The following is a 26,338-nucleotide window of genomic DNA, read 5'->3' as shown; positions in this document are numbered from 1 at the left end:
TTCTGATTCATTTCAGAATAAAACAACAGTAGTAATTTCGGACAGCTTGTTGTGAAATAGCATAACCAATCTATCAATATAGATGGGACTATAATCAATTTATGATGTGGGAGAGAGAGAGAGATAAAAAAAAAGAGTATGGAAGATAGCGTACTACAGATACAGCGCCCAGGAGTCACGCAACCTAACAGGTGACGTCATTACAGTGACTCTCTGTACTACTACCCCACGGGCCCCATTCTGTAATCCTCTTTGAAAAAAAATCAATATAAAAAAAAAACATTGAAGCCTTTTATTTAAGATATGATTAAATAAGAAAAAATAGCATCTTGTCAAAAAAATAATTTCTGACATGACTTAACTACTTCTATGTATTTTTTGAAGCACAAAATTGAATTGCTGGTCCGTCCAAAATTGTTGTTAGAACAATAAAAACCAAATAACTTTGATAATTTTAAGCCTAATCGACCACACCCAGGGGGGAAATGTATCCTCATTATATTCGACGGAAAAAAAAAGTGCAACCATTTTTAAAAAAATGTTAAAAACGATAAGATCAGTTAGGTTTTCAGATAGATACTAAGTTGGATTTGATGGAACATAACATAATATAGTCGTCAACATGTGGTGCGGATTTGTCATTTTTATGATATGACCCATTAATTATTAATCTAATTTATAGAGTCTACCTAATTTCATTTACTAGCTATAATTATGTGTATTATTATATAATATATATATATATATATCGAGTTAAATTAAAAGAAAAAGCAGTTGAATGATTGATGTGATTTTTACTTTAAGAATTGAGTTGGATTTATTTTTCCATGTACCAAAATATGGTATTGGTACCATGACATATGATTTCTATTTTCAAAAATTCGACCTTTTATATTTTTACTGAAAATGTGAAATTAGTCAACTCATGATATTTTAGTAGCAGCATAGTAACCAAAAATAAAATACATAGTTTTTTCATGGATTACTTATTTATCGTATCCATATAGAGGATGGGAATTTTATGTGAATCTATAGAGACTGTACAAAATTTAGTAGGAGTTAATTAAAAGTATACTTACAACTGCAAAGTACTCAAGTTCGGATAGATGTCCATTGGGATTCTCAGGTGACGTCGTCATGCTACCGTCGTCTAGGGTTTTTCTCTTTCTATAAACAAAACTTAAAAAGTTACATACGTTTGATTTTCTCTGCACAAATCTTTTGCTTAGCGAGAATCCACCAAGATTGCCGTCAGTTGATGTTACGGCGTTTCTCGTTCTTCACAAAACTCCGTACGTCTTTAGAATTAATAGATACTCGCGAATTATTTATACGTAGTATTTATTTTGTCGACAATGGTTTATTGTTTGTTTTCTGCTAAAATTTGGTGTTTTGTTGTTGTCTACATTTTACTATGAAATTAAGAACATTGCAAACACCTCAAAGGGTTTGCGCATTCATCTGTGTTGCAAACAAAAGTGATATTATTATTTAAAAACAACTGTGTCGTTATTTAAGGCTTCGTTACGAGTTCGACTGATTCCTTTACCATAGTGGGATGAAGTGCGCCAGTGGGTCCTCCCAGAAAAATACAGTATATAAAGAGGTTTGTCCAAAAGATGATCATAAGACCATGATTAATGGGGTTATTATGATTGAGTTTTTAACGTAATTTAAAAATCGTTTTTAACTTTAACAAAGAAAAAATTAAAAACTGATTCGTGAATAAGTATTTAATAACTGGTTTTTAATTTAAAATTTAGTTCTTAAATTACGTTAAGAACTCTAATTCTAAGAATCCCTATTTATCATGTTCTAAGTTAAGTTTCAATAGTTCTTGTAGACTTGGGATGTTATATAATTATGACCATTACCAACCCCATCCATTAATGTTTCTTATGATAGTACGTATAACTTTTCAAACCTTCATAAAATAGAGGTTTTAAATGTTTTTAGATTTACGAGACAGCAAGTTAAGTTAGTTATTATGGGTATGCTACAATCAAAATACCCATTGAATTTACAAAGAGGCTATTTATAAATTTCGTTAAGAATTTTTTTCGATATTTTGATTTCAGCAAAACAGTTATTGAAAATAAATTGCTTGAAAATCTTCATATGTCCGTGATGTAATGTATAAAGATGAAGAGAAGAACTAATAATTACGTGCTCTTTAACTTACTGTGATTCTTTATTGGAGTGCTTTGGTTCTTTTTCAATTTTGTGGTCCATCTTAGCCAAAAGAGGAAATACTTTATATATAAATAAATGTAACAGGCAACAACACATTTGGTTATCGTTCGAAAGCAGGGTCACATTTGCTTAATGTTCAAAACACATTTTCAAATGATTTACGTCGCATTATTTCCCATGCAAACGAAAAATCCTCTAATTATTATTTCAAACATTATCATCACCATACAGTCAAATTTACTTTTCCGTTTTGATCATTTTGGGCAGATTTAGAATATATATTTTTTGCTAATTTATTCGCAGAAATAACTTTAAAACAGGTAAATAATAATCGATATTCCCTTGAAGGACTAAATTATAATCATTATTGAGTAGTTTTTCGTGATCAAATACGGATAAAATAAATCTTCAAGTATAAAGTATGAAATAGGTTTCTGCAAACAACGCAGATACAATCTTTACTGTCATATGACTTTTCTTAACTGATAAAGCATGACTAATCGCACTAATTTTTATTAATTTGTTTAGTAAACATGTTAATGTAGTTTACCTAAGTCGCTTGTTGAAAATTAATTAAGGAAAAGTCGTTGTGACTGCGCTCTCGTGTTAAGCTAGCGGGACACCATCCACACGCTTACTAGAGCGATTAGAATGATTAAAACTTATGGTGTAAAAAGTAATTATTCCAGCAAGAAAAGAAGATAAGCGACAACAAGAAGACTTAAAAAAGTAGTAGAAATGTCAGTAAGTATGCGAAAGACTGAACAGATTGTAGGAAAAAAGTCTCTCTACCGATTACAGCCGGTCACCTTCTCTCGATTTCCCATATAGCCTCTCCCACCAAACCCGGGACTTTTCAGTTTGTAACTTTAAAATCATTTATAAATCTCTGCAAAAATTCCACAAAAGTTAACACGAGTATACATCGCTTGCATACTCAGATTTTTTAATAACTACTACTACACGGGATCATGTAAATAACTAGTAAAATTCTACAGAACCGCACGTAAAACTTCTTCATCATTTAAAAGGATTAAGCTTTAACTATAGCTGGTAATAACATCAAATAATGAGCCTTGACCAAAACTGTAGTGCTGAATAAATTCTTCCGCACTAAACATTCCAGGTCTATGAAGGCCTAGATATTTTAGATGATGTTCTTTTTTCGAACTAGTAAATAATAGTACTATGTAGATTATATGATGGATAATAATATACACACTTGATCGCGCTTCAAAAGGAAAGCAAAAGAAGCCTCTCTCTCTCTCTCTCTCTCTTAACCTCTCGTTTCACCCGTCACCATTATCTCTTACACTGTTACTCACTTGTCTCTCTCTCTCTCTCCTCCTGCATCTCGAAATCATCCTTTGCCATGTCCGATGCATACGAGCCATACCATGTTCTCCAACATAGCCGACGAGATAAACTTCGGATGCCTTCTCTCGATTCCCACTTCCACTTTCACCACCCTCCTCCTCCTCCTTCTTCCTCCGGCGGCGGCGGCGTGTTTCCTATCGCCGACTCTGATTTCCTCGCAGCCGGTGGATTCCATTCAAACAATAACAATAACCCTAGCTACAGTAACTTCATGGGTTTTCTCGGTGGCCAATCTTCCTCTTCATCCACCGCAGTCGCCGTCGCTGGAGATCATTCCTTCAACGCCGGACTCTCTTCTGGCGACGTTCTCGTCTTCAAACCCGAGCCTCTATCTCTCTCTTTGTCATCTCACCCTAGACCTACTTACGATCTCGTCGTTCCCGGCGTTGTTAACTCCGGACTCTGTAGATCCGCAGCTGAAGCCGCCGCTGCCGCCGTCACCGTAGCTTCAAGAAGCTCCGGTCCTCTCGGGCCGTTCACAGGCTACGCATCCATTCTGAAAGGATCAAAGTTCTTGAAACCAGCACAGATGCTTCTTGATGATTTTTGTAGTGTAAGTCGCGCGGTTTACACCGAACAAATCGTCGACGACGAAGATGACGATTCCTCTTTGCTTTTTGACCCAACGATTGATAATCTCTGCGGCGTTTCTGACGCCGGCGTAGGAGAAAATGGCAAGAAAAAATCAAAGCTCATCTCCATGTTAGACGAGGTACATAATTAATTATGTTATTATCTGAAAAAATCATTTAAAACTACTGTCTTAATATTTTAATTTGTATGTGTATTATTATGCTAAATGTTCACAATTTTTGGTCGGTGTCCTTTGAAACCGGTGGCCAAATGTGATAAATGATATGTTTATTAAAAAAATCTTCCTTGGAAAATGAAACTCCTTCAAAACCATTTTAATTAACACTATATCGTTTAAATATTTTATTTCATTCCTTATACCAAGAGGAAGTGTTACTTTAGTTGAACGTTCCCTACGTTGCATGAATAGAAGATGTTATTAATTCCAAGTTAACAAATGATATATTCATTTTTAATACTAGGATTTTTAAGGTTATAGTAAATAATAATATCATTATCGTGGGAAGTGACTTTATATTGAGCTTCCCTGGCTCTTGATCTAAATTTGTGAATTGGATTCTTCATATCTTAAGGATATAATCTTAAAGTGTAAAAAGAGAACTTCTTCTTTATGAAAGGGAATATATGCACGAGATTGATATTTCATCTAAAAGCTAGGGACTCGAAGATTTTAACTAGTTTATTCTGTCGTATATAGCATTCTTTTTTTCTTGACAAACTCTATAGCATACTTTTTGAGTGAGGAAATAATGTATGAGCCATTGGAGTTTATAATTTTGACATAATTATTACATAATTGGTTCGAATCTTAAAAACATTTCCATGTGACCTTTTCAAGGTCTACAAGAGGTATAAGCAGTACTATGAGCAGCTTCAAGCTGTGATGGGCTCATTCGAATGCGTCGCAGGTCTCGGGCACGCAGCTCCTTATGCGAGTTTAACATTAAAGGTATTGTCTAAGCATTTCAAATGTTTGAAGAATGCTATAACAGACCAGCTTCAGTTTAGCACCAATAACAAGATACAACAACAACGTGGCCATGTGATGAACTCTGAGAATAAGACCGACTTTTTGGGGTTTGGAGGAAGTGATAATAGTAGAGGCCTGTGTTCTACTGGTCAAAGACATGGATTCCCTGATCATCATGCTCCTGTATGGAGACCACACCGTGGCCTACCCGAACGTGCTGTTACCGTTCTAAGGGCTTGGCTCTTCGATCATTTCTTGCATCCGTAAGTAAACCTTTCTTAGCCAAATATTTGTTTTTAGGGCAGTTGATTTGAGGTTGGGCTTAGTTTAATTATACTACGCGTTAACCATGTCAATTTGATCAGACCATCAATCAGTTCATCGATGTTACATTTGTAACATGACATAAGCAAAGTCCAATATCCGTATAACTATATTGGCTTCATATCTTAATATGATATTCATGTGTCAGGAAGACATGAACCACATTATGCATATACTTGGGAACAGATAGCTATAGATGCATGTGTATGTTTGTATAGAAGTGTATTATAACTTGGAAGTATGCTCTAGATGGGACATGTCGAATGCTTGTTTGTTTCTCAAACATGGTTACGTCGTTTTCTAATTATGTGTAACTGTAAAAATATATTATAAATTATAGTTGTGTGTCTTGTGTTGCAGTTATCCAACTGATACAGACAAACTCATGTTGGCTAAACAGACAGGTCTCTCCAGGAATCAGGTTTTCACTTCTGTTGTTCTTATTTTCTTTCATCTTCGCAATTTAGCAAAATTCTTTGCCATATATTAAGAAAAGAAAATAGATATAATAAGCTTTACACAGTGAGATTTTTTTACTACCGGCAAGTAATTTTTATTAGGTTTTGCTAAATATTACAGTATATACTTTTCAAAAATATTTTACATTATTAAATACAACTAAAAAATTTCTAGAACGCCATTAATAAAACAGGATAATTGTTAGATTAACAAAATTCTATAAAACCACGTGTTTAAACATGAAGAAATCAATCGGGGTGTATCATGACATTCAACTACTCTATTTAGTCAACTTTCTAGGAATGATCCTTGGGTTATTGAAAATGACTATTTAGGAACTTTAGTGGTGGATAATTAACTTTATTATTTTCAGGTGTCGAATTGGTTCATAAACGCGCGAGTTAGGGTTTGGAAACCGATGGTGGAAGAGATTCATATGCTGGAGACTCGACAATCTCAGAAATCTTCTTCCTCTTGGAGAGACACCACCACCGCCTTCCCCGATAACAACAACAACCCTTCTTCCTCCACGGCTCAACAAAGAGCTAACAACAACTCTTCTCCTGCTAGACGGGTGCGAAACGATGACGTTCATGCCAACACCAACAACAATAACAACCACTTTATGAACGCTGGAAACGGTGGGAACATTGGAGGCGGCGGCGCGGTAAGCTTCTCCTACGGTATTGCGTCATCGAATGTCCCGGGGATGAATACTAGCACAAATGGAGGAGTGTCGTTGACGTTAGGGCTTCATCATCAGATTGGGTTGCCGGAGCCTTTCCCAATGACAACTGCTCAGAGGTTTGGACTTGACGGTGGCAGTAGTGGTGGCGGTGCTGGAGGGGAGTCTTACGGTGGCGGCGGTGGTGGGTATGAAGGGCAAGATCGTCCGTTTGGGAGAGATTTTATTGGAGGCAGTAATCATCAGTTTCTACATGATTTTGTAGGATGATATCATTTGTGTCGGAAGGAAAAATATGCTCGACGTTTGACAATGTATTTGAGATGAGGGAAATGGTAATGCATGTGATGTGTATATTAGAATGTTTTTATTTTCTTTTCCTTTGTCGAATCTTTAAGGAATGAAACAGAATTGAAACTTAATTCCATAGAAATGAAATTCTACTAAACCCGGATTTTTAATGCGATGAAGAATGTCTATTATGAATATTAAGTCATAAGTTTGACAAAAAAAGAAAAAAGAAATAATAGTCTGCTGAGTAATTGAATTCTCTGTTTTGAAACCCTAACTTTTCAGAGTAACTAAACCATCTGGTTTGAGTGACTAAACCATCTGGTCTGAGTGTGTGAGACGTAATATTATTCAACTCTACTAAAAGAAACAAATTTGAACCGTTCAAAGACTATTATTTTTAGTTAGTTTATGATCCAATTCGGTTCGTATCCCATCCAATAATGGTTTAAAAGGGTAAGAAACATGGCTTTTGAAGAGCCCATGAGAGCAAAAGCTGAAATGTGCTTTTGTTGCTTCAAATTAACTTTGCATTTGCTTTTGGAAAACAATATATATAACCTTTCCCTCTTATTAAAAAATGTCTTTTGTAACAGAATCTATTCTCTTATCAGCCTTTTTAATACACCCTTGTTGTTTGTTTATTTCCTGATATGTACGTATATGAACTCAAATGTGATATATTTTTCTTATGTTCTTTTTTATATATACTCATCACAAATTATTCGTCAACTTATGAACATCATCTGATTCATATAGTTGTGATCTGAGCATGTAACTGATTAAAGAATCAAAATTCAAAATAATATGTTTATGGATTTATATTCAAAATCTCTAACAATCCAGTAGCTAGATATTATTATTCTTAAAAGAAAGGTTATGGTAAATTACGGCTCATCGTGTTCATCATAATTGCATGCTTTGAAAATGAGACTGTGTAATTAAGAAAGAAACACCTGCACGTGGATTACTCAGAATTAATGGAACTAACTGAACTAATAAATGTGTCTACCTTATTATAAAATGTGAACATAAATTAGCGAACTGTCTTTTCAAATATATGAAATTCAATAATTGGGAAGAGAATCGGTTCATGTGAACTGTGATGAGCCAAGACCCGAGAGAAGGAAATAAAAGCAGTCAAAGAAAATTTCAGAGACTATCGTAGTATTAAAAAGCAAAGGAAAAAATGAAGTGCCATCATTGGCTCATAAAGAACAAAGAATCAATTTCTCATGATTTGATCTCTCATAATCCAGTTATTTTATGTGCCTGCGAGAAAAAACACCACTATCCACACATTTTATAAATGAAATAAATTATACTACATAATACTATTCGATTTGTTCTTAGAAATTTCAACAGAAATATTGCATATTAAAATGATCTCCAACTGTATTTTGAGAAAGATTATTAACATGGAAGTCTCCATAAATTCATGTCTTTTAGTTCAACCTATTATGAAACTTCAATTTTTATTGTGGACTCGACGTCAGGTTCGGACATCTAATAGTTTGCAAACTTCGATTTAAAAACAATACGTTTTGTAAGCAAAGCAATGTAGATGTATATGCCTCTTCAAACATTAGACATGTTAAGCGTATATATTACACTATACATATCTTATATTAGTATATGGATATGGCCATATGGGCTGAACTCAAGATAAATATAAATAGGAATATATATATAAGAAACCATGGACAAGAAAATATATTGTCTTTCTGTATGAGCATTAGTTCCAGAAGGATTAAACCTTTGGCATAAGTATTATTCTTTTGCACCATTGCTATTTATTATCGTCACTAGCTCTATATATATTCTCACCACTAACTACAACAAAACAACTCACTACCATACAGAATAATAGCAAAAATAGAGCAACCCACGCAAGAAGAAGATAAAGATGATGATATTTGGTGAAGAACTGGTAATCTGCATCCTGAGGTTTAAAAATTTATAGGCAATTAAAACATGCAAATGTGTGTATGGTTTTTTAATCCTCGGGATACGGATTACCTCTTCCTTACTTGTAGTACAAGACAATACCCGATTCATTAGAGACTACGCTTTAGCCTGTTTTGGAAAAGAAAAAGCACCACATCAATACATTAGCACCTTTGAACTTGGTGAGTTCAAATATAATCTCAACTCTCTGCATTTTATATATCTTTCTTTATACACAAGTTTTGTGAGTTATAAACACTAGTAATAAAAAAGAAGAAGTAAACACTCAGTAATTAAGACTTATAAAATTAACAGAAAATTACATGTTTACTAATTTTAATTTTCACAATGCATAACATGTTCTATTCAAATGAAAATATATGTTGGTATCATATCCACTTACCCTACCACAAGATATATTTTTTATGCTTCGGATCTTACTTAATTTATGAATAATAAGCAAAAATCAAATGTATATATTTCACCTAAGAGCTACACAAAGATCAAACTGACATGAACTGTAGGTCGTGGAATGATGCCAAATGCATGGTTTTGATGCTTCGGAATTACATATATACCGAATAATAACGACCAAAATGAAATGTAGCTACTTTACTTAAAGAGCTAGAACTCAAAGATCAAACTGATATGAACAATGTGAAATCGTTAAACGATGCCAAATGCATGGTTTGATTATGCACAAAGTGACAAAACCATATCGACCTATCAAATGACTGATGCGAAAGATAAATGGAGATTGGAGATGTAGATTTGTACGATGAATGTGCATGAGTAAATAGGTGTTGTATAACTAGAGACATTTTTTAGTACTATCGCATGAGATGCACCTATTTTAAGAGAAGAATATATTCGTAGATCATTGGTCTAGTCAAAAGATTTGATAGATAGTCCGTATGATTTTATGCCAGTAATATTATAATTTGATCCTATCTATTCCTTTCTAGTTATAAGAAATAACATAAAATACTCCTCTATAATATTGAACAAGAATTTATTCAACCGTTTTCTTTTGATATTATCTAACCATTAATTACAACAACAGGTTCTTAAATTTTGTGCTAATACAAATTTGTACTATATTTATATATATACTCAAAATTCAAAGAATATGTTTGGTTGTCTGTTTTTCTTCTTCTTGTTTTCCGAAACCCCCTTTACGCTGATGCATTAGTCATCACTGCACTAATCTACTACTAACAACAGAGTCATCGTTAAGAAACAGAACGGCTAAGTTTTTCTTTTGTAAAATCCTAATGAAAAGTGACAAGTTTTTATTGGGGAAGAGTTGAAACTAGAAAGAAAGATCAAATCAAAAGTAAATACATGTAGCAAATAATGTCAACAAACAACAACTCCTTGCAACGAATATTCAGGATAATAGTGATAACAAGTTCATCAAAGATAAAACTCAAAAGTTTTGTAAGAAAAAATATTACCTAAAAGTTGTTTCACTCTCTTATTATTCATGGATAAAAACTTCCTAGTGAGATACAGAGTTCGTTTCCCTGGTGTATCAAGGATTTGGAAAGGAAACACTTCTGGCAACTGTTTACATGAGAGAGAATTCAAAATTCATATATGAGAGAGGGAAAATAAGAGAAGTTTTAAGGATTATGACAAATATTTATCAGGTTTAATAGGCCCAACTACTTAATGGGCCGTGTGAAGCCCACATATTGCTAACTGTTCTTGGAAGGTAGCGAGATAGCGCTTTGTGGAACAGAGTTGCTCTCTGTTTAAAAGTGTCAGAGAGAGGAACAGAGTTGTTCCCTAAACTAAATTACTCAAAATCGACCAAGATCTCTCGATCAAGATCGAATATTCGATCTCATCTCTCTGTCTCTAGTAAGTTACTGATTCTCTCTCTATCTCTCTTGCTGCCTGTGCTCTGTTATCTTGGGATCGGGTTTTGAATTCGATGCATCTTCTTCACTTAAGTTTTTGCTGAAAAAAGAATCATCACATTGCCCATTGGGCTATTATATGATTGGTTGATACACTCCTAAAGATCTCTCATGCATCTTAACATTGAAAACTAGATTTTGTTTGGGATCTTTATGTTCTCGTTTCAGCAAAATCTGATTCAACGATTCTGTTATCGTATAGAGAATAGAGAAATGAGTTGCATCTCTGAGTTGGGGGAAGATGAAGTTAATTCCTTTTTCGAGTCGTCTCCACCTCTCAAGAACATGGAAGAGATTGTCCAGAAGCTCAATGCCTTCATCCACCTCAATTCGTCAGCAGGAGGGAGGAGGAGGAGGATCGTATGCGTAACCTCAGGGGGAACTACGGTTCCTTTGGAGCAGCGATGCGTAAGATATATTGATAACTTCAGCTCTGGCAATAGAGGTGCTGCTTCTACTGAGTATGTCTTTACTTCTTCTTCTTTTCTTCATTTTAGTCTCTGTTTCATAATCATTCCTTTTTTTGTTGCAAAGGAACTTCGTCAAGGCTGGATATGCTGTCATTTTTCTCTTTAGGAGGTACTACTTTCATTAGTTCTGTTCTGTCTTGTTGATATCAATTTTAAGTGTTAACTTTTGTCAATATTTAGGGGAACTTGCCAGCCATATTCCCGGTCTCTTCCCGATGATCCATTCCTTGAATGCTTCCAGTTTCCAGATAACACCAACATTCAAGGTTCTTTTTTTTCTTCACTATAACCCTTCTTTCTGAAATGTAAATGAGCGACTAAGTGGGTGTTTTCAGTTAATGCATCACATGTGGAAGCTGTGAAAATGGCTGTTATGGACCAGCAAGCTGTACGTATTGTATATACCACTTGTGTCTTTTTTTTACTACCAAAAAAAATGATGATCACTATTGTTTGTGTGTTTTTAACATTGCAGGCAGTAGCTGAATCTCGCTTACTAAAGCTCTCATTCACAACCATCTATGAGTATCTTCAGGTTTACACACATGCTATCTTTTGTGATAATTCCTCAACAGAGTTTCAGCTATAAAGCTTTTTTGCTTTGTGAATGTTTCCGGTTACAGATGTTGCAGTTGATTGCAACGGCGCTGAAAGACGTCGGTCCATGTTCCATGTTTTATCTTGCTGCGGCTGTGTCTGACTTTTATGTGCCGTGGAAGAGCATGGTAAGAGTCTCATTCCCCCTATGGTCATGGCTACACTGTTCTTGGGGTCTGAAGAAATGCATTTTGTGTTTTATTTGCTGAAACCAGACAGAACACAAAATAGAATCAGGATCTGGTCCTCTGGACATAAGACTAGCTCAAGTCCCTAAAATGCTTTCAATCTTGAGAGCAAACTGGGCTCCAAAGGCTTTCTGCATATCATTTAAGGTCAAATCTCTCTCTACTCTCTTTGTATAAGATTTTCATAAATCTGATATTAAAAAAAAAAAACTTATATAGAATTTTGAATGCAGCTAGAGACAGACTCAAAGATTCTGATAGAGAAGGCTACAAAGGCTCTACGGAAGTACAAAGTGCATGCGGTTGTAGCCAATGAGTTATCAACGCGCAAGGAAGAGGTTGTGGTTGTTTCAAGCAGCGGTAACGTTGTGGTTAGGTGCGATAGCGAGAAGCCTGGATCTATTGTAGAGGATAATCTTATTCGTCTCATTGTTGATCGGCATTCGACTTACATCAAAGAATTTAGCACTTGAAATATTTCTCAAATGATTCTATGTCAAGAATAGGACAGCTGCAATGAAATGTCAATGCATACATTCTTGAATTCATCTTGTTGCATCGATGTTCTTTAGAACAATTCTTGTTGCCTCTCTACTATGGTCGTTTCTCTTTCAGACTTTCAGTTTCTTTCTTTGGTAATGTTCTCTCCCTGTTTTTTATATAACTACATAAATCATAATCAAGTAACCATATACCAAGCTACATTCTCTAACTTCCTACGCAAGAAACCAATCTGATCGAATTCTCTAATTTACAGCGATCGTGGCTATACTAATCGGATCCTTCCTTGCAATGCTTGTGGTAGGTTCTTCTTATCTTTCCATGCCTATGTATGTTTTCTTAGTATCCTCGAGGGTTAATTAATAACATATAAGTATGGACGTATCTATACTCTTATGTTTTTTCCTTCTGTATAGATAATAATGATTTCATTTAGTGGAGAATTTTAATCTTTTTCGTGTTTATTTGTTCAGATTGGACGATGCATGTTCATTATAATCTTCGGGTTGGTGAGTTGTTGCTGTGGTACTTACGCGGCTATCTCAAGATTAGCCGACCAAATGACATGACTGCGTGCAATTTTTATAATGGTGATTTAAATTAGATGTTTGTTGTATACAGTGTTTACAAATATATAGTTTTCATTCAGTTTGGGTTGAGATTTGTTGGGTTTAGAAAACAAGCCTAAGGGAAACCGAATATAGTATCCAAAGAGACTTTACAGTGTACTTGAATATGGTTTACAATGAAATTTATTTTACTCTTTGTCATTGTCAAATGAATTTAGAACCTAACGTATTGTGTATTCAAAGTAATGTGTCACACGAGCATACCTAGTGGGCAAGTGAAGATGTAAATGAGACTGATTGGTAAGCAGGGGCGGACCCAGTAAGGGCTTGGGTGGGGCATGTGCCCCATGCTGAATTTTCTTTTCCTTTGAAGAGTTAATCCATAATTTATATAAATGTTCTTGTTCTAAATATATTTTACATTAGTGCCCCATACTAATTTAGTTGCTAGATCCGCCCCTGTTGGTAAGTAAAGGTGTCCTTATTTGGAGCAGGATTCAAGAAAAATGGACCCAAGCTCATAAATGATGGGGGCTTTGTCCTTAAAACAGCAAGGCAAACAACATGTGCAACCATCCCTCTCTATTCTCAAAGGTCTTTTTCCATGTGAACGTCACATCTCCAAACTCTTTTTCATACATTTTTATTCTTTTTTCCTAAAAGTAAACATTGGTTCATCTTACAGCTTGTTTATTCTTCTTTTAGTTGCTGTAAATTGTATCAATGGTTTTGGGAAAACATGTGGAATTTTCTTTAGTCCAATGATTAACTAAAAAAGTTAAAGTTCTTACATCTAAACATGGGATCCATACCTTATCAAATCCAAAATATTACAATGTCAAACGTTGAACCATCTATTGGAAAATACGTCACAACTTTTAAATGATCAGTTGAAGTTTTGATTCAAGATTGATTATGATTTAACTCGATAATCTCACAAGGCCTCTCTTGCACCATGTATTCTTTGATGAAGTTAGAACTGAAAACAAAGAGAAGTAACTTTTCAGAGAAAACAGTAAATAGTACTAGACTGTTGGAGTAAATAAATGTCGAATCTCTATTTTAAAATGCGCACCGTCCAAACTTCCATGGCAAATACAGTGACGAAACCAAGGTAAACACACATGCTTTGGTGTTTAAAAAATATATAGTGTCAGATAAAATTCAAGGTTTTAAACGAACTTCAACCTAATGAAGAAGTTTAAGAATATTAAAATCATTCCCCTAATTATTTGTCTTGAATTTAGAGCCGTTTGCAGTGGTGGCTGCATACATTAAAAATCATCTGACTGAATTAACTATTCTAAAGGTCTAATATGTTCATTAGTGCATGTCATATGTTAGTGCCTCACTCTTACTGATAACCATTTCAGTATTAAAAATCAACAACTATTTAATATATGATCAAAATAGTTTTGTGTGGCTATTCATAACAAAAAATACATTTGTTTCTTTCTAAAAAAATATTATATACCAATTAAAATAACAATTCGTAAGTGAAAACAAAATTTTAATAAAACAAAATTATGACAGTGATAGATAAAAACACTTGAGCCTTACATTTTCGACGCTAATTAATGAAAAGTCTTATATATTATTGTCAAACATTCGAGAAAATAGAAAACAAACGAGATATTTTTTCCAGTTGAAAAGAAAGAACAAAGATCTCATTGCTGTTTCAGTGAACTTGCACCAAACTCACAAACTTCACTTGCACAAACTCACTTCCTCATAAAATTTCTCATCATGCACCATCCTCTGTTTTATCTTCTTCTCATTCTTTTCATCAGAACTAATCAATGTTCCTCTTCTTCTTATTCTTCTCAAACTCTTGTTTTGCCTCTAAAGACCCGAATAACCCCAACGGATAATTCGGGTCATCGCCCCACCGACAAACTCCATTTCCACCACAACGTCACTCTCACCGTCACACTCACCGTCGGTACTCCTCCTCAAAACATCTCCATGGTCATCGACACTGGCAGCGAACTCTCCTGGCTCCGCTGCAACCGTACCTCAAACCCAAACCCGACCAACAACTTCGACCCGACTCTCTCCTCCTCCTACTCACCAATCCCTTGTTCCTCGCCCACTTGTCGGACCCGGACCCGAGACTTCCTCATACCCGCTTCCTGCGACTCCGACAAACTCTGCCACGCAACTCTCTCCTACGCCGACGCCTCCTCCTCCGAAGGCAACCTCGCCGCCGAGATTTTCCACATCGGAAACTCCACCAACAACTCCAGTCTCATTTTCGGGTGTATGGGATCCGGATCCGTGTCCGGATCCGACCCGGAAGAAGACAGCAAGACAACCGGGTTACTCGGCATGAACCGTGGCTCCCTCTCTTTCATCTCTCAGATGGGTTTCCCCAAGTTCTCCTACTGCATCTCCGGCACCGACGACTTCCCGGGCTTTCTTCTACTCGGCGACTCCAACTTCACGTGGCTAACGCCGTTAAACTACACGCCGTTGATCCGCATCTCGACGCCGCTGCCTTACTTCGACCGTGTCGCTTACACCGTCCAGCTCACGGGGATTAAAGTTAACGGTAAGCTTTTGCCCATCCCTAAATCGGTTCTCGTACCGGACCATACCGGTGCTGGTCAGACCATGGTTGATTCCGGTACTCAGTTTACTTTCTTGCTCGGACCGGTTTACACTGCGCTTCGAACCGAGTTTTTAAACCAGACAAACGGGACCTTAACGGTTTACGATGAACCGGATTTCGTTTTCCAAGGAACCATGGATTTGTGTTACTTAATTTCGCCGGTTCGGATTCGGACCGGGATCCTCCACCGGTTACCATCGGTTTCCTTGGTTTTCGAAGGAGCTGAGATAGCGGTTTCGGGTCAGCCGTTATTATACCGAGTCCCGCATCTGACGGTTGGGAACGATTCGGTTTATTGTTTCACGTTTGGAAACTCCGATCTTATGGGAATGGAGGCATACGTGATTGGACACCATCATCAGCAGAACATGTGGATCGAATTTGATTTGCAAAGATCAAGAATCGGTTTGGCTCCGGTACAGTGTGATGTATCTGGACAGAGACTAGGAATCGAGTCTTAAACCGTAGATAACCAACCCGGTAAATCGTCAATACCTGTGTAATTATAGTTCTTTTTTTTTTTGCGGTACGTAGAATGGTTATCTAGTAGAAGGTGCGCAGGATGCACGTGACTAGAGTGAGTGAGTGTGGCTTCTTTTACCAACACATGCGTACGGGTAATAACTTCGAGTTGTTAGTAGTTGTCTTCTTTGTTTGATTGTTTAACACGCTACTTACGTTGCGTAATTAATTTTCTTCCCTTTTAGGGCTTTTTTAAAACTTGTATTCCTTCTTTCAACGGCTTAATCATTTACCATGCACTACTGTTGCTGAACGTGAACATAATATTGAACAAACGATCCAGTTACATGTAGTGATCCAACGAATTCATGTTGTCATAACAATTGTATTGTTTGAAGAATATTCGAGAGTGCTATAGAACAACACCATCTTCTTCCTTCCTTTTTGATCCTTGTCGAGACTCGAGAGTATCACTATGTAATATTTATTTATTCAATATCTACAACTATGTGTAGTCAGATCAATAATGTTGTATGCTTGTATAGTACAAGTTTTAATTTCTGTTCAGTGATTTTATTTATTGTCAGAAGCTGAAACGTGTTCTTTAGATGTCAGGGCCCTATGCAAGTCTCACTCTCACGTGGGAACAGCATGCGGTTTATGATTGCTTTATGTAGTTGAAATTTATGACATTTGATATTCGATATATATTAATTTGCTCTCAGTGATATCGACGATATGATGGTAGTTTCTGAGGAATCGTGCAGAAAAGGGAATCTGTCCGCTAGAGAAACTGACTTGTAACCCTTACCGAACTACTTTTGTCTGGATCGGAGCAACATCAAGCTTTTCTTCCTGATTCTTCATGTCCATCCTCAGATATAGAATCCGAAGAATGTTCTTATGCCATGGAAAACATAAAACCACCATTCTTGTGCATCTGTCACAGGAGGTAAGTTGTACATGTCTAAAGACTCTTTTTATTCAACCCTAGAGCAATGCTGCCATTGTCACAATTAACATTGAAGATTCGGAAGAAGCTACATTGACACCAACCATAGGAGTACTTTTTTTTTAATACCAAGAGGTTCGAGGCTAAAGCCAGTAATCTCTCCTTGCCCGAAACCATATTATATAATATTAATTTCGTTCCAACGGTTACTCGAACTAGAGAAGCAACTACATGTGAATATTTCACCTTGTTTCTAGTTAGAAGAAACACAAAGCCAGAACATAAGTAAATAAACCTAAGGCTATCTGTAAATTTTTATGTAAGGTATGATGTTGTCTTCTTCTCTCACTATCTTTCCCCCTAAAATCAAACGTAACTGACGGAACACTTCAATTCAAAACCACTGAGTAGATGAATCAGAGTTTCGAGCAAATCGAATTTATTAGAAAAACAATCCTACAACTGAATAAGAAAAGATGCATCTACAGAAGAAAGAAAATCAAATCTAGGTGCAGGCTTCTCTTCGAAGCTGTGCACAGAACAGAGCCTCCAGATCCGGCGGCTGAAAATAACCGTTCCTCGGCGGATCTCGATTCCTCACCACCTTTGATTTCTTCCTCGGCGGCGGAGGACAAACAGACGACACCGGAATCCTATACTCCCCGCTTCTCGGCGTCGTACACTCATCCTCCTCCATACTCTCGTGTAGATCTCTCTTTGAATCCATTCCTCTCCCTTTCGAAGCGGTTACATGCTTATTTTCATATATAGTGTGTGAATGAATAGATAACTTTGAAATTTATTTCAGACTAGTTTCCTTTTTAAAAAAATCGAAATATTAGGTAACTTTCAAATTAGGAGGGAAAAAAAGGAAAACGGGAATCTTCTGTTTTCGTCTCTTTCGTATCAAACGGAAGGCTGAGATTGTTTATATCAGCTGATTATGAACTGGATATGTTGACATGGACATAATTAGTTGATAGCACCAAATTTATGATAACGCGGTTTCAGACGCTCTACCATCATATCATTATTGGTAAACTTAATTATACTAATAACTTATTTCCACTTTAAATTTTGTTTATTTATTTTAATTCGTAATTTCTTTTCTGTTTGTGGCTGGGCCAACTTGCTTAGCAAGTCCCTTTGCGCAGAAAATTTAGAAAAAGAGTCCTGTCCTTTTGAAGCTAAAAGCCCGAATACTTTTGTCCTACCTAAAAAAAATGAATGGCCCATTGAAGTACCTAACGAGTATAAGAAAAAACCCACCAAAATAAATCTTCAAATCAAAGAAGAAACCGAACGAGTATGAGAAAAGAACCAACAAATCTTAACAAACGGTCCACTCGAGTTAATAATCTACTATACCCATTCCGGCCCGGAATGGAGCTTGTTCTCCTCTTTTTCTTGCCAGGCGGCAACAAAAACCTCCTATATGATCTTGTAGCTCCGTCGATGAGTAAATAAAGCTCCTAGTAGGGGATGACATTTTCTCAGCGTCGTGTTCTTTGTTGCGGTCATCTATTCTTCATGCTCCTTTGCATTTGACACGGTCCTCTAGTTTCAACATCGATTTACTTGGTCCTCCCTCGTATACGTTTTTTGAAAAAAATCTTATAATTACAACATAATTTCTTTGATTAATATTAGTTTATTTAATATAAAAAACAACAGATTTTATGTGGAACACAAGAGTTGTTTGCAGGTCCTTGTTGCCAGGAAAAAAAATAATTGAAATTTGTAGTTTTGCATAAATGTCAACGTATACGTATGTGAACATGGATGCAGTGCCCATCATACTCTCGCTGATGGTTAGGAATACCAGAAAGATAATTGCATTGGTTTACATTTAAATAAATAATTAACTATCCAACATTGCTTGCAGGTCGGCTTTAATATATCTACAAGTTCATTATCAAACAAAACGTAGTCCTACTCCTACGTTCATAGACTCCAAAATCATGCGATTTATTATACGTTTAGAGATTCAATTATCATAAGTAAGGAAAGAAAAAACAATAAAAGAGATGCAGTTTACAGTTTAAATATGTTTTCAAAGAGAGAGATTCAATTAAAATTAAATAATCACTTTGCTTTAGTAAAGTTAACAAGCATCCTAAAATTATTTTTCTTGTAGAATTGTACGTAAAAAAACATTTAATTAGTGATGAACATTACAAAGGAAGAATATTACAAATAAAAAGGACAAAACAAGAAGGAAAATGTACCGGAGGTTTGCATGCAAGAGTAATGTTGGGGTCATCTCATGTTGATGTCTTTTAGAATATCATTTTAGTACCTATAGTTTTTTAAGTTGGACATTTGCGTTTAATGTTTGCGTTCTTATTTCTTGACGATCCACGTCCAATTATTTGCCAGTTTTATACATCAGAAAATATTTTAATTTCCAAAAGCTGAATTGCAAACAGCTGTTGTTTCCTTGTACAGTTGTGCATTTCGACTCTAGTCTTTTTCAAAAGTACCAATCATACGGCCACATTGTACTATATTTTCTTTCTTTTTTGATTAATAACAAAAAGATTTTTTTATGACATAATTATATCGAGACAGGTCGTCAAAAAAAAAAAATTATATCGAGACAGATTCGCACTCTAGAAATATCTTATATTCACGTCTTAGCTTGTTTGGTAAACAAACACTTCTCCGGAATTTTAAATATTTAATTTCATAAATGTAAGTTAAAACCAACATTTTAAAAAATAAATCCATAGTTGGAGACACGAATAAGGTGTTTGGATTTTTTGTTTGGCAACCAAATTTTACATGCGACTTACTTAAGGTGTTTGGATTTCTCAGTTTAAGGCATTTCAAATGGGGATTTTACTCATTGAAGTTTTAAATTTTGGTTAGGAATTTTATACTATTTAGTGGACTATACAATTTTTAGATAGGGATTCTACACTATTTAATGGACTATACAACTATATACATATATATAATATATACATACACACATATTCATATTTAGAACTTTAGTGGATAGAATTTCCATTGGAGATACTCTTACGGTATTTCGACAATTTAAGATTATTTTTATAACCTTGTATTTGTGTCGAACTAGGTGGTTCTTTTTTTTGGTTTTGTGCAACTTCGAACTAGGTGGTTCAAGAAACGTATTAATCGTTGTAAAATGAATTCATTTTTGTAGTGATCATAAGAATATAATAAAAAATGGATTGTATAATGTAAGATCTGCAGATGTGTTTTTGGATTATACTAAATCGTTTCATTATCTAAGTGATCTTTTCTAGTAAAAGATCTTATAATTTTTTATGTAAATGAAAAGTTGATGTTAAATAAAAAGGAACATATATTTTTTCTGGTTAAAAATAAAAAAAAAGGAACATATTTGACCAAAATGTAGAAAGTAAAAAATAATATATATAGGAGGGAGAGAGAATGTTTAGCAAGGGCATCAAATACACAAATTTTTTTAGATCAACACACAATTGTTTCAGTTCATATATCTGGCAGTACATTTTAAATACCATTTTTAATATACCAAATTACCAACACTACTTTGTTTCAATGTCGACACCATTGATTTATGGTTGTTTTTTGGGATGGACTATTGAAAGCTAAATGCATTTTATGATATATAGTTAAATAAAAAATACTTTATGCACGAGGGCATTGTAAATATTCTTAAAAGTTAGTTGTTACATGGGGCCGCCTTACGATGAAATGATGCATATGAATCTTTGGGTTCACACCACTAAATAATTCCCGAAAAAAATATGTTTATTGTTTAGGAATTTAATAACATGGGATACAGATATGGAGATCAGTGTGTATATATTCTAAGAAATGATGGTCTGATTTTATTTAGTTATTAATCACAACCGCAGATGAATTAATCTCGTTCGATTTGCTTTGAGTATAATCGTGCAAGCTTGCTACTGTGTAAGATGAAGACACATACATAACGTGATGTACGCATGAATGCAACACCCATGCATTTCCTCATGTCTCACCCACAGCGAAACTAAGTGTTATAATCTCTTGATGCAATCTATCGAGCTAGCCAAATTTTAGAAATCATCATTGAAAAAAAAACGAAGGTTTCAGACTAAATACAAAAGTAATTTCTTAGGCATATATATGAATAAAATAGTCGAATGTTTTTTCTTAATAGGTTTGTAATGGCCAAATTCAGAAAGTTTTTTTGTTTTGTTTTGCAATTCCAATTAAGATTAACTATTGTATTTAAATGTTTCTCCATAAGGATGCATAACTCTCCACATATTTCGGAAACTATTCATCTCTTGTAAATTAATGACCATCTAAAATGTGTTTGTCGCTATGTACCAGTCATATTAATAATTTTTTTTTGCTGACGGAACTTATTCACAACTAATTGCTTTGTGAAAGCCTTTTCTCAAAAAATAAAATAATAATAATTGCTTTCGATTTAATATTTTTGGAATAGCTAACTAAATTGATGGACGATATTACGATATAATATGAACTATAGAGCCAAGAAGAGTAGCTAATAATGTATTCATCTCCGGATGAAACTGTCAACATGACTTTCCGTTTATTTTGTCACAGCTGCTAAGATCCAAATAAGAATTTAGCGTGTCCATGAATTCCAAATTTTGAGTCTTGAGCAGTGCCGTGCCAATTCTCTCGGGGCCCGAAGCAAATACGATGACTCAGCATTAAATTTTTCATTATAGAAATTATTTATAATCAAAATATTAATTATATTATAATATAATATAAAATACTAAAGAAAAGCAAAAGGCATTCTAATTCATATATGTTAAAATAGGATAAAGGATGCTAACCATCAACATTCACACCACTAAATTTAACAAATAAATTATTTTAAATAAAAATATAATTTTTTGGTAGAAACAAATTTGAAAAAACAAAATTAACTAAAAAACTTGAACTTGAACAAATAAAAGGTTATTTTCTTTTATATAATTTTAACAAAAAAACTATTTTTTGTAATTTTTTGGTTTTGAGTTCAAGTATAAAATTAGGAAAATATAAGTTAAAATAATTTTTAAGGATTTTTTTAGAGATTTAGGACCTTAATTTTTGTAAATAGAATAGGGGCCTAAGGCTAATGTCTTTTAACACTATAGGCACGCTTCTGGTCTTGAGGACACATGTGCTTTAGTTCTAAATTAGACGATGTCCTTTAATCTAGGAACTAGGGTTCTAGACGCACCAACAAAACCTACAAATGTTTAAATGAGTTTTAGTTCCTCAATAATTGGAACCAGAGAGATAGGATCGGCTTTTGATCCTATCTTCTTGTTTATATATAACTCAACACACCATTATTGATTTATTGATTGATGCCAAAAGAAACAAAAACATTTAAATAACCGTAGCTTTCAACAATATTTTCGTATTTTATACACAATATTATTGATTATTTTTATTTTATATAGTAAATTGCAGAATTACAACCCAAACAAATAATAGTTGCATATATACAGTATATTTTAAATTTATCAAGCTCGTACATTTATAACTTCATAGTTCTTTTTTTTTTGGGCAACGCTTCATAGTTCAACTATCTGAAAGTTTATCTTAGATGCATGATGGTGTAACAACTTGGTGGCTTACAGCTTTTAGCCTTTTATAGTTGGCAACCGATAATAAATTAATATTATACGAGCGGACTCCAAATATCCAAAAGAATATGACTATTATGATATAAAACCACAAGTTTTATAGAAATCTCTCATATATGTTATATAGATGTCTTTCTTTCTGTAAAACATTCATATGATACAAAAAAAGAACATTCATATGATACATACAATTATTGCAACGTTTCATATATTAGCACCAAATAAGAAAGAGAATGGCATGGCCATCCTCTTAAATTTGACTTGTACGTTTAGAACTTAGAAACACACACACACGGTTTTAGTTAAAAGTAGCTAGGAGAAATTAGCTAAGTATAATAATATATAGTTAAAATTTGAGAAAATGCTTAAAATTTTGCAAATAGCTTTTAATGATCGGAAAGAGCCGGAGAGAGTTTCCTATTTAAACCCTTTCTCTGACTCTCTCCATCCTTCCCCTACACTTCTCTCTCTCTCCCTCCCTCTTAGGATACAATTACTCGACTCTGCCAGTTTCTGTTCAAAGCTAAGGTAGAACTACTAAGTTGTACTCCTTCAACACCTTCCTGTTTCCTTTTTCTGTTTAGGAACATTACGTTGGTTCTGTGTTTTGCTTTCAAAATTTAAACTCCTTGCCGTTTAATCGTTTTTCCTCCATTTCCTAAAAAACTAGTTAATACATAGACAATTACATAGTGTTAAGAACTATTTACATTGTGTTATCCACACACGTGTTAGTCTTATATGTATACATGATACGTGCACAAACACATATATTATCGTTTGTATCTAGTATGCTGATAATTATTTGGGAAAGTAATCAATCAGTGGTTGTAATTCGCTGAATCTCTCAGTTCACGTTTTAAAACATCTTATCACGATTTTCTTGGGACACAAGCAACTATGTCCACTCATTTCACAAATTATTTCTGTTATTTGTTTTCTGTTTTTCTCCTTCATAAGTACAAATCTAATCTGAAAAATCCATTTCGAACATTATTATCCATGAATCTCTGTGATACCGAATTAAAGCCCCTATTTAAAGTAACAAATATTTAAAGCTTTTCTTCTGTGATCCAATCAATTGTTTCAGAGAAATGGAGTTCGAAAACCGGTACGGGCTTTCAGCGACGCAGAAGTACGACTGTCTCTTGTTCGGTACGTCCTTAGCCATAATATACCAATGAACTTAATTAAATTATACGAAAAGTAACCTGACCAGCTTATCAAAAATTATTAGATTTGGACGACACTCTTTATCCTCTTAGCACCGGACTCGCCAGAGAATGTGGGAAGAACATCAAAGGTAACATTCTTGCTTTGCTATCAACTTTTCGATTAATAAACCATTTCTGACATTTTTTTTTTGTTTTTTTTTTCCGGTATGATAGATTATATGGTCGAGAAACTAGGTATACCGAAGGACAAAATCGTTGAATTGTCTAATCTTCTTTACAAGAACTATGGAACAACAATGGCCGGTCTTAGAGTACGTGATCATTATTCGATAACATTTATAAATCTCAATTTTGCGTAGGCCTTTTATTTAATATTGGTATTAACCTGCTTAACCCGATACATCTTCTCGTTTTCTAGGCGATCGGATATGACTTTGACTACGACGAATATCACTCTTTTGTCCACGGTCGTTTACCGTACGACAACATAAAACCTGACCCTGTTCTCCGAAGCATCTTGCTTAGCCTTCCTCTCCGCAAAGTCGTATGTACCACAATCATATTTTTTATATAACATACACTATTATAGTTTTGATAAATAACTAGCAGCATTTTTCTCCCGTTATTAGATATTTACCAACGCGGATAGAGTTCACGCGGCCAAGGCGTTGAAGAAGTTGGGATTAGAGGATTGTTTCGAAGGGATCATATGTTTCGAAACGCTTAACCCGACGCACACAAACGCTGCGTCTGAAAATTCTGAGATATTTGATATCGTTGGACATTTCGACCTGTCTGAGCCGGTCGGTTCACTCCCTAAAACGCCTATTGTGTGTAAACCTTCTGAGTCCGCTATTGAGAAAGCCCTCGAGATCGCCAATATTGATCCTAACCGAACGGTATAGCTTACCGGGTTAACACAATTAATTTTTATTTCGATTTTTTTTCTTAAAACGAGGATATAACACAACTAATTTTTTATTTATTTCTCTTGGCAGCTCTTCTTTGAGGACAGTGTTCGAAATGTACAAGCTGGAAAACGCGTTGGTCTTCACACGGTTCTGGTACTATTACTTTAGTTACACAGGCCTAACCGGAATCTAAATTACTTAAACCGAGTTTGAAGTTTACTCTTGAGTTTGTTGTTTTCAGGTTGGTTCACCAAACAAAGTCAAAGGAGCTGATTACGCCTTGGAAAACATTCACAACATGAAGGAGGCATTACCAGAGTTATGGGAGTCCGACAGAAAATCATCGGATGTTGGATATTCCGGCAAGGTCGCCGTTGAGACGTCTGTTAGAGCTTAGAATTGTTTTATCGTTGTACCTAATTTTCCTCCACTGTCATTTTCAATTTTTTTTTTCAAATGACCTATGTCATTTTCGTTTTCCGAGTTGTGTTCATAATCATAAGTTCAAATAAAAATCACGAAATAATTTCCCTTTAGTTACATGAGAACTGAATAATTTTAAAACCGCTGGATCGGGTGTAATTCAAAACTAATTCAAAATTCTAGTCCAATAATTTCAGAAAATTTTAAAATCATAAATCAGTAAAATCTTACCATATCATTTTTGCTATTGAGCGGGACTTCTGGTCCAGTGGTAGTGGTAGTAGACGAGCATTGGATGCAAACACATTCCGGATTCGATATTTCTTTTTTTTTGTAAATCAGACTTTTTAATACCATAGGAAAATTAATTAAGGTTCATACATTAATCCTAGAGCCTGTTTGGCAATAGAGTCAGCTCTATTATTATCAGCTCTAGGGATGTGCTTAAACTGAATAGCATTAAATTTAAAACAGAGGAGATAAATGTCGTTGAGAATTCCAGCGATCTCTAGGTTTCTTCCTTTCTTCTTCACCAACTTGATGAGGGTTAAAGAATCAGAGTAGATGCAGAGAGCGGTAATTCCAAGAGTGTTAGCAGAGATCATGGCTGCTCGAAGAGCCAAAGTTTCCGCAATCAGGGGCGACGCCACAAAGGGGGAGGTCGCTGAATATGTTGTGGTAGTTCCAGAATCGTCGATGATCCAACCGAGTCCAGCGCATTTCGACAAAGGGTTCCAGGCTGCATCAGTATACATGCGCACTTGAGGTGGGTCGATGGTCGGATCCAGGGCGATACTAGTGTTACCGGTTTGGGGGTTTTGGTGGGGGAGTTGAGCTAAAGACCAATCTCGTGCTTCCTTGATTGCTTTCAATAGGGTTTCCATCGGTGAGAAGTTTCTTTTTTGGAAAGTCAATTGGTTTCTGGAGATCCAAATGTTCCAGCAAATCCACGCCGGTAGAGTTCCTGGTCCCAAATCCACGGATTCGATATTTCTGCTGCGGAAATTAAGTTACATTATTCTGTACGTCAGTATGAAAACCCGGGAGAAAGCCTGTCGTGGACTACACCTCCCACCCGAAAGTTAGGTCTGTGTTTTTA

At 35.1% G+C, this 26,338-nt stretch overlaps 5 protein-coding genes across 9 annotated transcripts; 4 read left to right on the top strand and 1 right to left on the bottom strand.

The window, feature by feature from the left end:
* The first annotated feature begins 3,328 nt into the window (after window positions 1–3,328).
* LOC111198153 (BEL1-like homeodomain protein 9) lies at window positions 3,329–7,035 on the top strand. The gene is made up of 4 exons (XM_022713551.2): window positions 3,329–4,282; window positions 5,003–5,397; window positions 5,819–5,879; window positions 6,291–7,035. Exons 1-4 carry the CDS (start codon window positions 3,566–3,568, stop codon window positions 6,870–6,872), a joined length of 1,755 nt encoding a protein of 584 aa, XP_022569272.2. The 5' UTR covers window positions 3,329–3,565; the 3' UTR covers window positions 6,873–7,035.
* Window positions 7,036–10,566: 3,531 nt separating this feature from the next.
* On the top strand, window positions 10,567–12,659 carry LOC106432532 (phosphopantothenate--cysteine ligase 2). 5 transcript variants are annotated; one of them, XM_013873379.3, is made up of 9 exons: window positions 10,567–10,706; window positions 10,968–11,226; window positions 11,300–11,344; window positions 11,416–11,501; window positions 11,571–11,623; window positions 11,711–11,770; window positions 11,859–11,960; window positions 12,048–12,167; window positions 12,254–12,659. In XM_013873379.3, exons 2-9 carry the CDS (start codon window positions 10,979–10,981, stop codon window positions 12,491–12,493), a joined length of 954 nt encoding a protein of 317 aa, XP_013728833.2. In that variant the 5' UTR covers window positions 10,567–10,706; window positions 10,968–10,978; the 3' UTR covers window positions 12,494–12,659. The 5 variants fall into 5 exon arrangements, with proteins under 5 accessions (XP_013728833.2, XP_048602630.1, XP_048602631.1 ...); XM_048746675.1 differs by having other exon boundaries at window positions 10,609–10,706; window positions 10,975–11,226; XM_048746676.1 differs by having other exon boundaries at window positions 10,611–10,706; window positions 10,934–11,226.
* Window positions 12,660–14,673: 2,014 nt separating this feature from the next.
* On the top strand, window positions 14,674–16,465 carry LOC106423967 (aspartic proteinase PCS1). Its single transcript, XM_013864710.3, has one exon. It carries the CDS (start codon window positions 14,837–14,839, stop codon window positions 16,160–16,162), a length of 1,326 nt encoding a protein of 441 aa, XP_013720164.1. The 5' UTR covers window positions 14,674–14,836; the 3' UTR covers window positions 16,163–16,465.
* A 6,661-nt stretch (window positions 16,466–23,126) lies between these two features.
* Window positions 23,127–25,352, top strand: BNAANNG00280D (uncharacterized protein C24B11.05). The gene is made up of 8 exons (XM_013864703.3): window positions 23,127–23,258; window positions 23,821–23,885; window positions 23,968–24,033; window positions 24,119–24,216; window positions 24,324–24,449; window positions 24,535–24,804; window positions 24,904–24,969; window positions 25,058–25,352. The coding sequence occupies exons 2-8, from the start codon at window positions 23,825–23,827 to the stop codon at window positions 25,211–25,213; spliced, it is 843 nt and encodes a 280-aa protein (XP_013720157.1). The 5' UTR covers window positions 23,127–23,258; window positions 23,821–23,824; the 3' UTR covers window positions 25,214–25,352.
* Window positions 25,353–25,607: 255 nt separating this feature from the next.
* Window positions 25,608–26,123, bottom strand: LOC106423985. The gene has a single exon (XM_013864729.1). It carries the CDS (start codon window positions 26,121–26,123, stop codon window positions 25,608–25,610), a length of 516 nt encoding a protein of 171 aa, XP_013720183.1.
* Window positions 26,124–26,338: the final 215 nt, after the last annotated feature.

This window comes from Brassica napus, chromosome C2, assembly GCF_020379485.1.
Source record: "Brassica napus cultivar Da-Ae chromosome C2, Da-Ae, whole genome shotgun sequence".
In the NCBI taxonomy this organism is placed as follows: Eukaryota; Viridiplantae; Streptophyta; class Magnoliopsida; order Brassicales; family Brassicaceae; genus Brassica; species Brassica napus.
The sequence above is the reverse complement of the archived record's forward strand: the minus strand, read 5'-3'. Positions and strand labels throughout refer to the sequence as shown.

Bases quoted from the DNA above. Each gene is read 5' to 3' on its own strand.
- LOC111198153 (XM_022713551.2), top strand. From the start codon at position 3,566: ATGTCCGATGCATACGAGCCATACCATGTTCTCCAACATAGCCGACGA. The intron at 4,283-5,002 runs GTACATAATTAA...GACCTTTTCAAG, and splicing joins TCATCTCCATGTTAGACGAG to GTCTACAAGAGGTATAAGCA. The intron at 5,880-6,290 runs GTTTTCACTTCT...TATTATTTTCAG, and splicing joins CAGGTCTCTCCAGGAATCAG to GTGTCGAATTGGTTCATAAA.
- LOC106423967 (XM_013864710.3), top strand. From the start codon at position 14,837: ATGCACCATCCTCTGTTTTATCTTCTTCTCATTCTTTTCATCAGAACT.
- LOC106432532 (XM_048746673.1), top strand. From the start codon at position 10,979: ATGAGTTGCATCTCTGAGTTGGGGGAAGATGAAGTTAATTCCTTTTTC. The intron at 11,502-11,570 runs GTTCTTTTTTTT...GGGTGTTTTCAG, and splicing joins AGATAACACCAACATTCAAG to TTAATGCATCACATGTGGAA. The intron at 12,168-12,253 runs GTCAAATCTCTC...TTTTGAATGCAG, and splicing joins CTTTCTGCATATCATTTAAG to CTAGAGACAGACTCAAAGAT.
- LOC106423985 (XM_013864729.1), bottom strand. From the start codon at position 26,123: ATGGAAACCCTATTGAAAGCAATCAAGGAAGCACGAGATTGGTCTTTA.
- BNAANNG00280D (XM_013864703.3), top strand. From the start codon at position 23,825: ATGGAGTTCGAAAACCGGTACGGGCTTTCAGCGACGCAGAAGTACGAC. The intron at 23,886-23,967 runs GTACGTCCTTAG...AAAAATTATTAG, and splicing joins GTACGACTGTCTCTTGTTCG to ATTTGGACGACACTCTTTAT. The intron at 24,034-24,118 runs GTAACATTCTTG...CCGGTATGATAG, and splicing joins ATGTGGGAAGAACATCAAAG to ATTATATGGTCGAGAAACTA.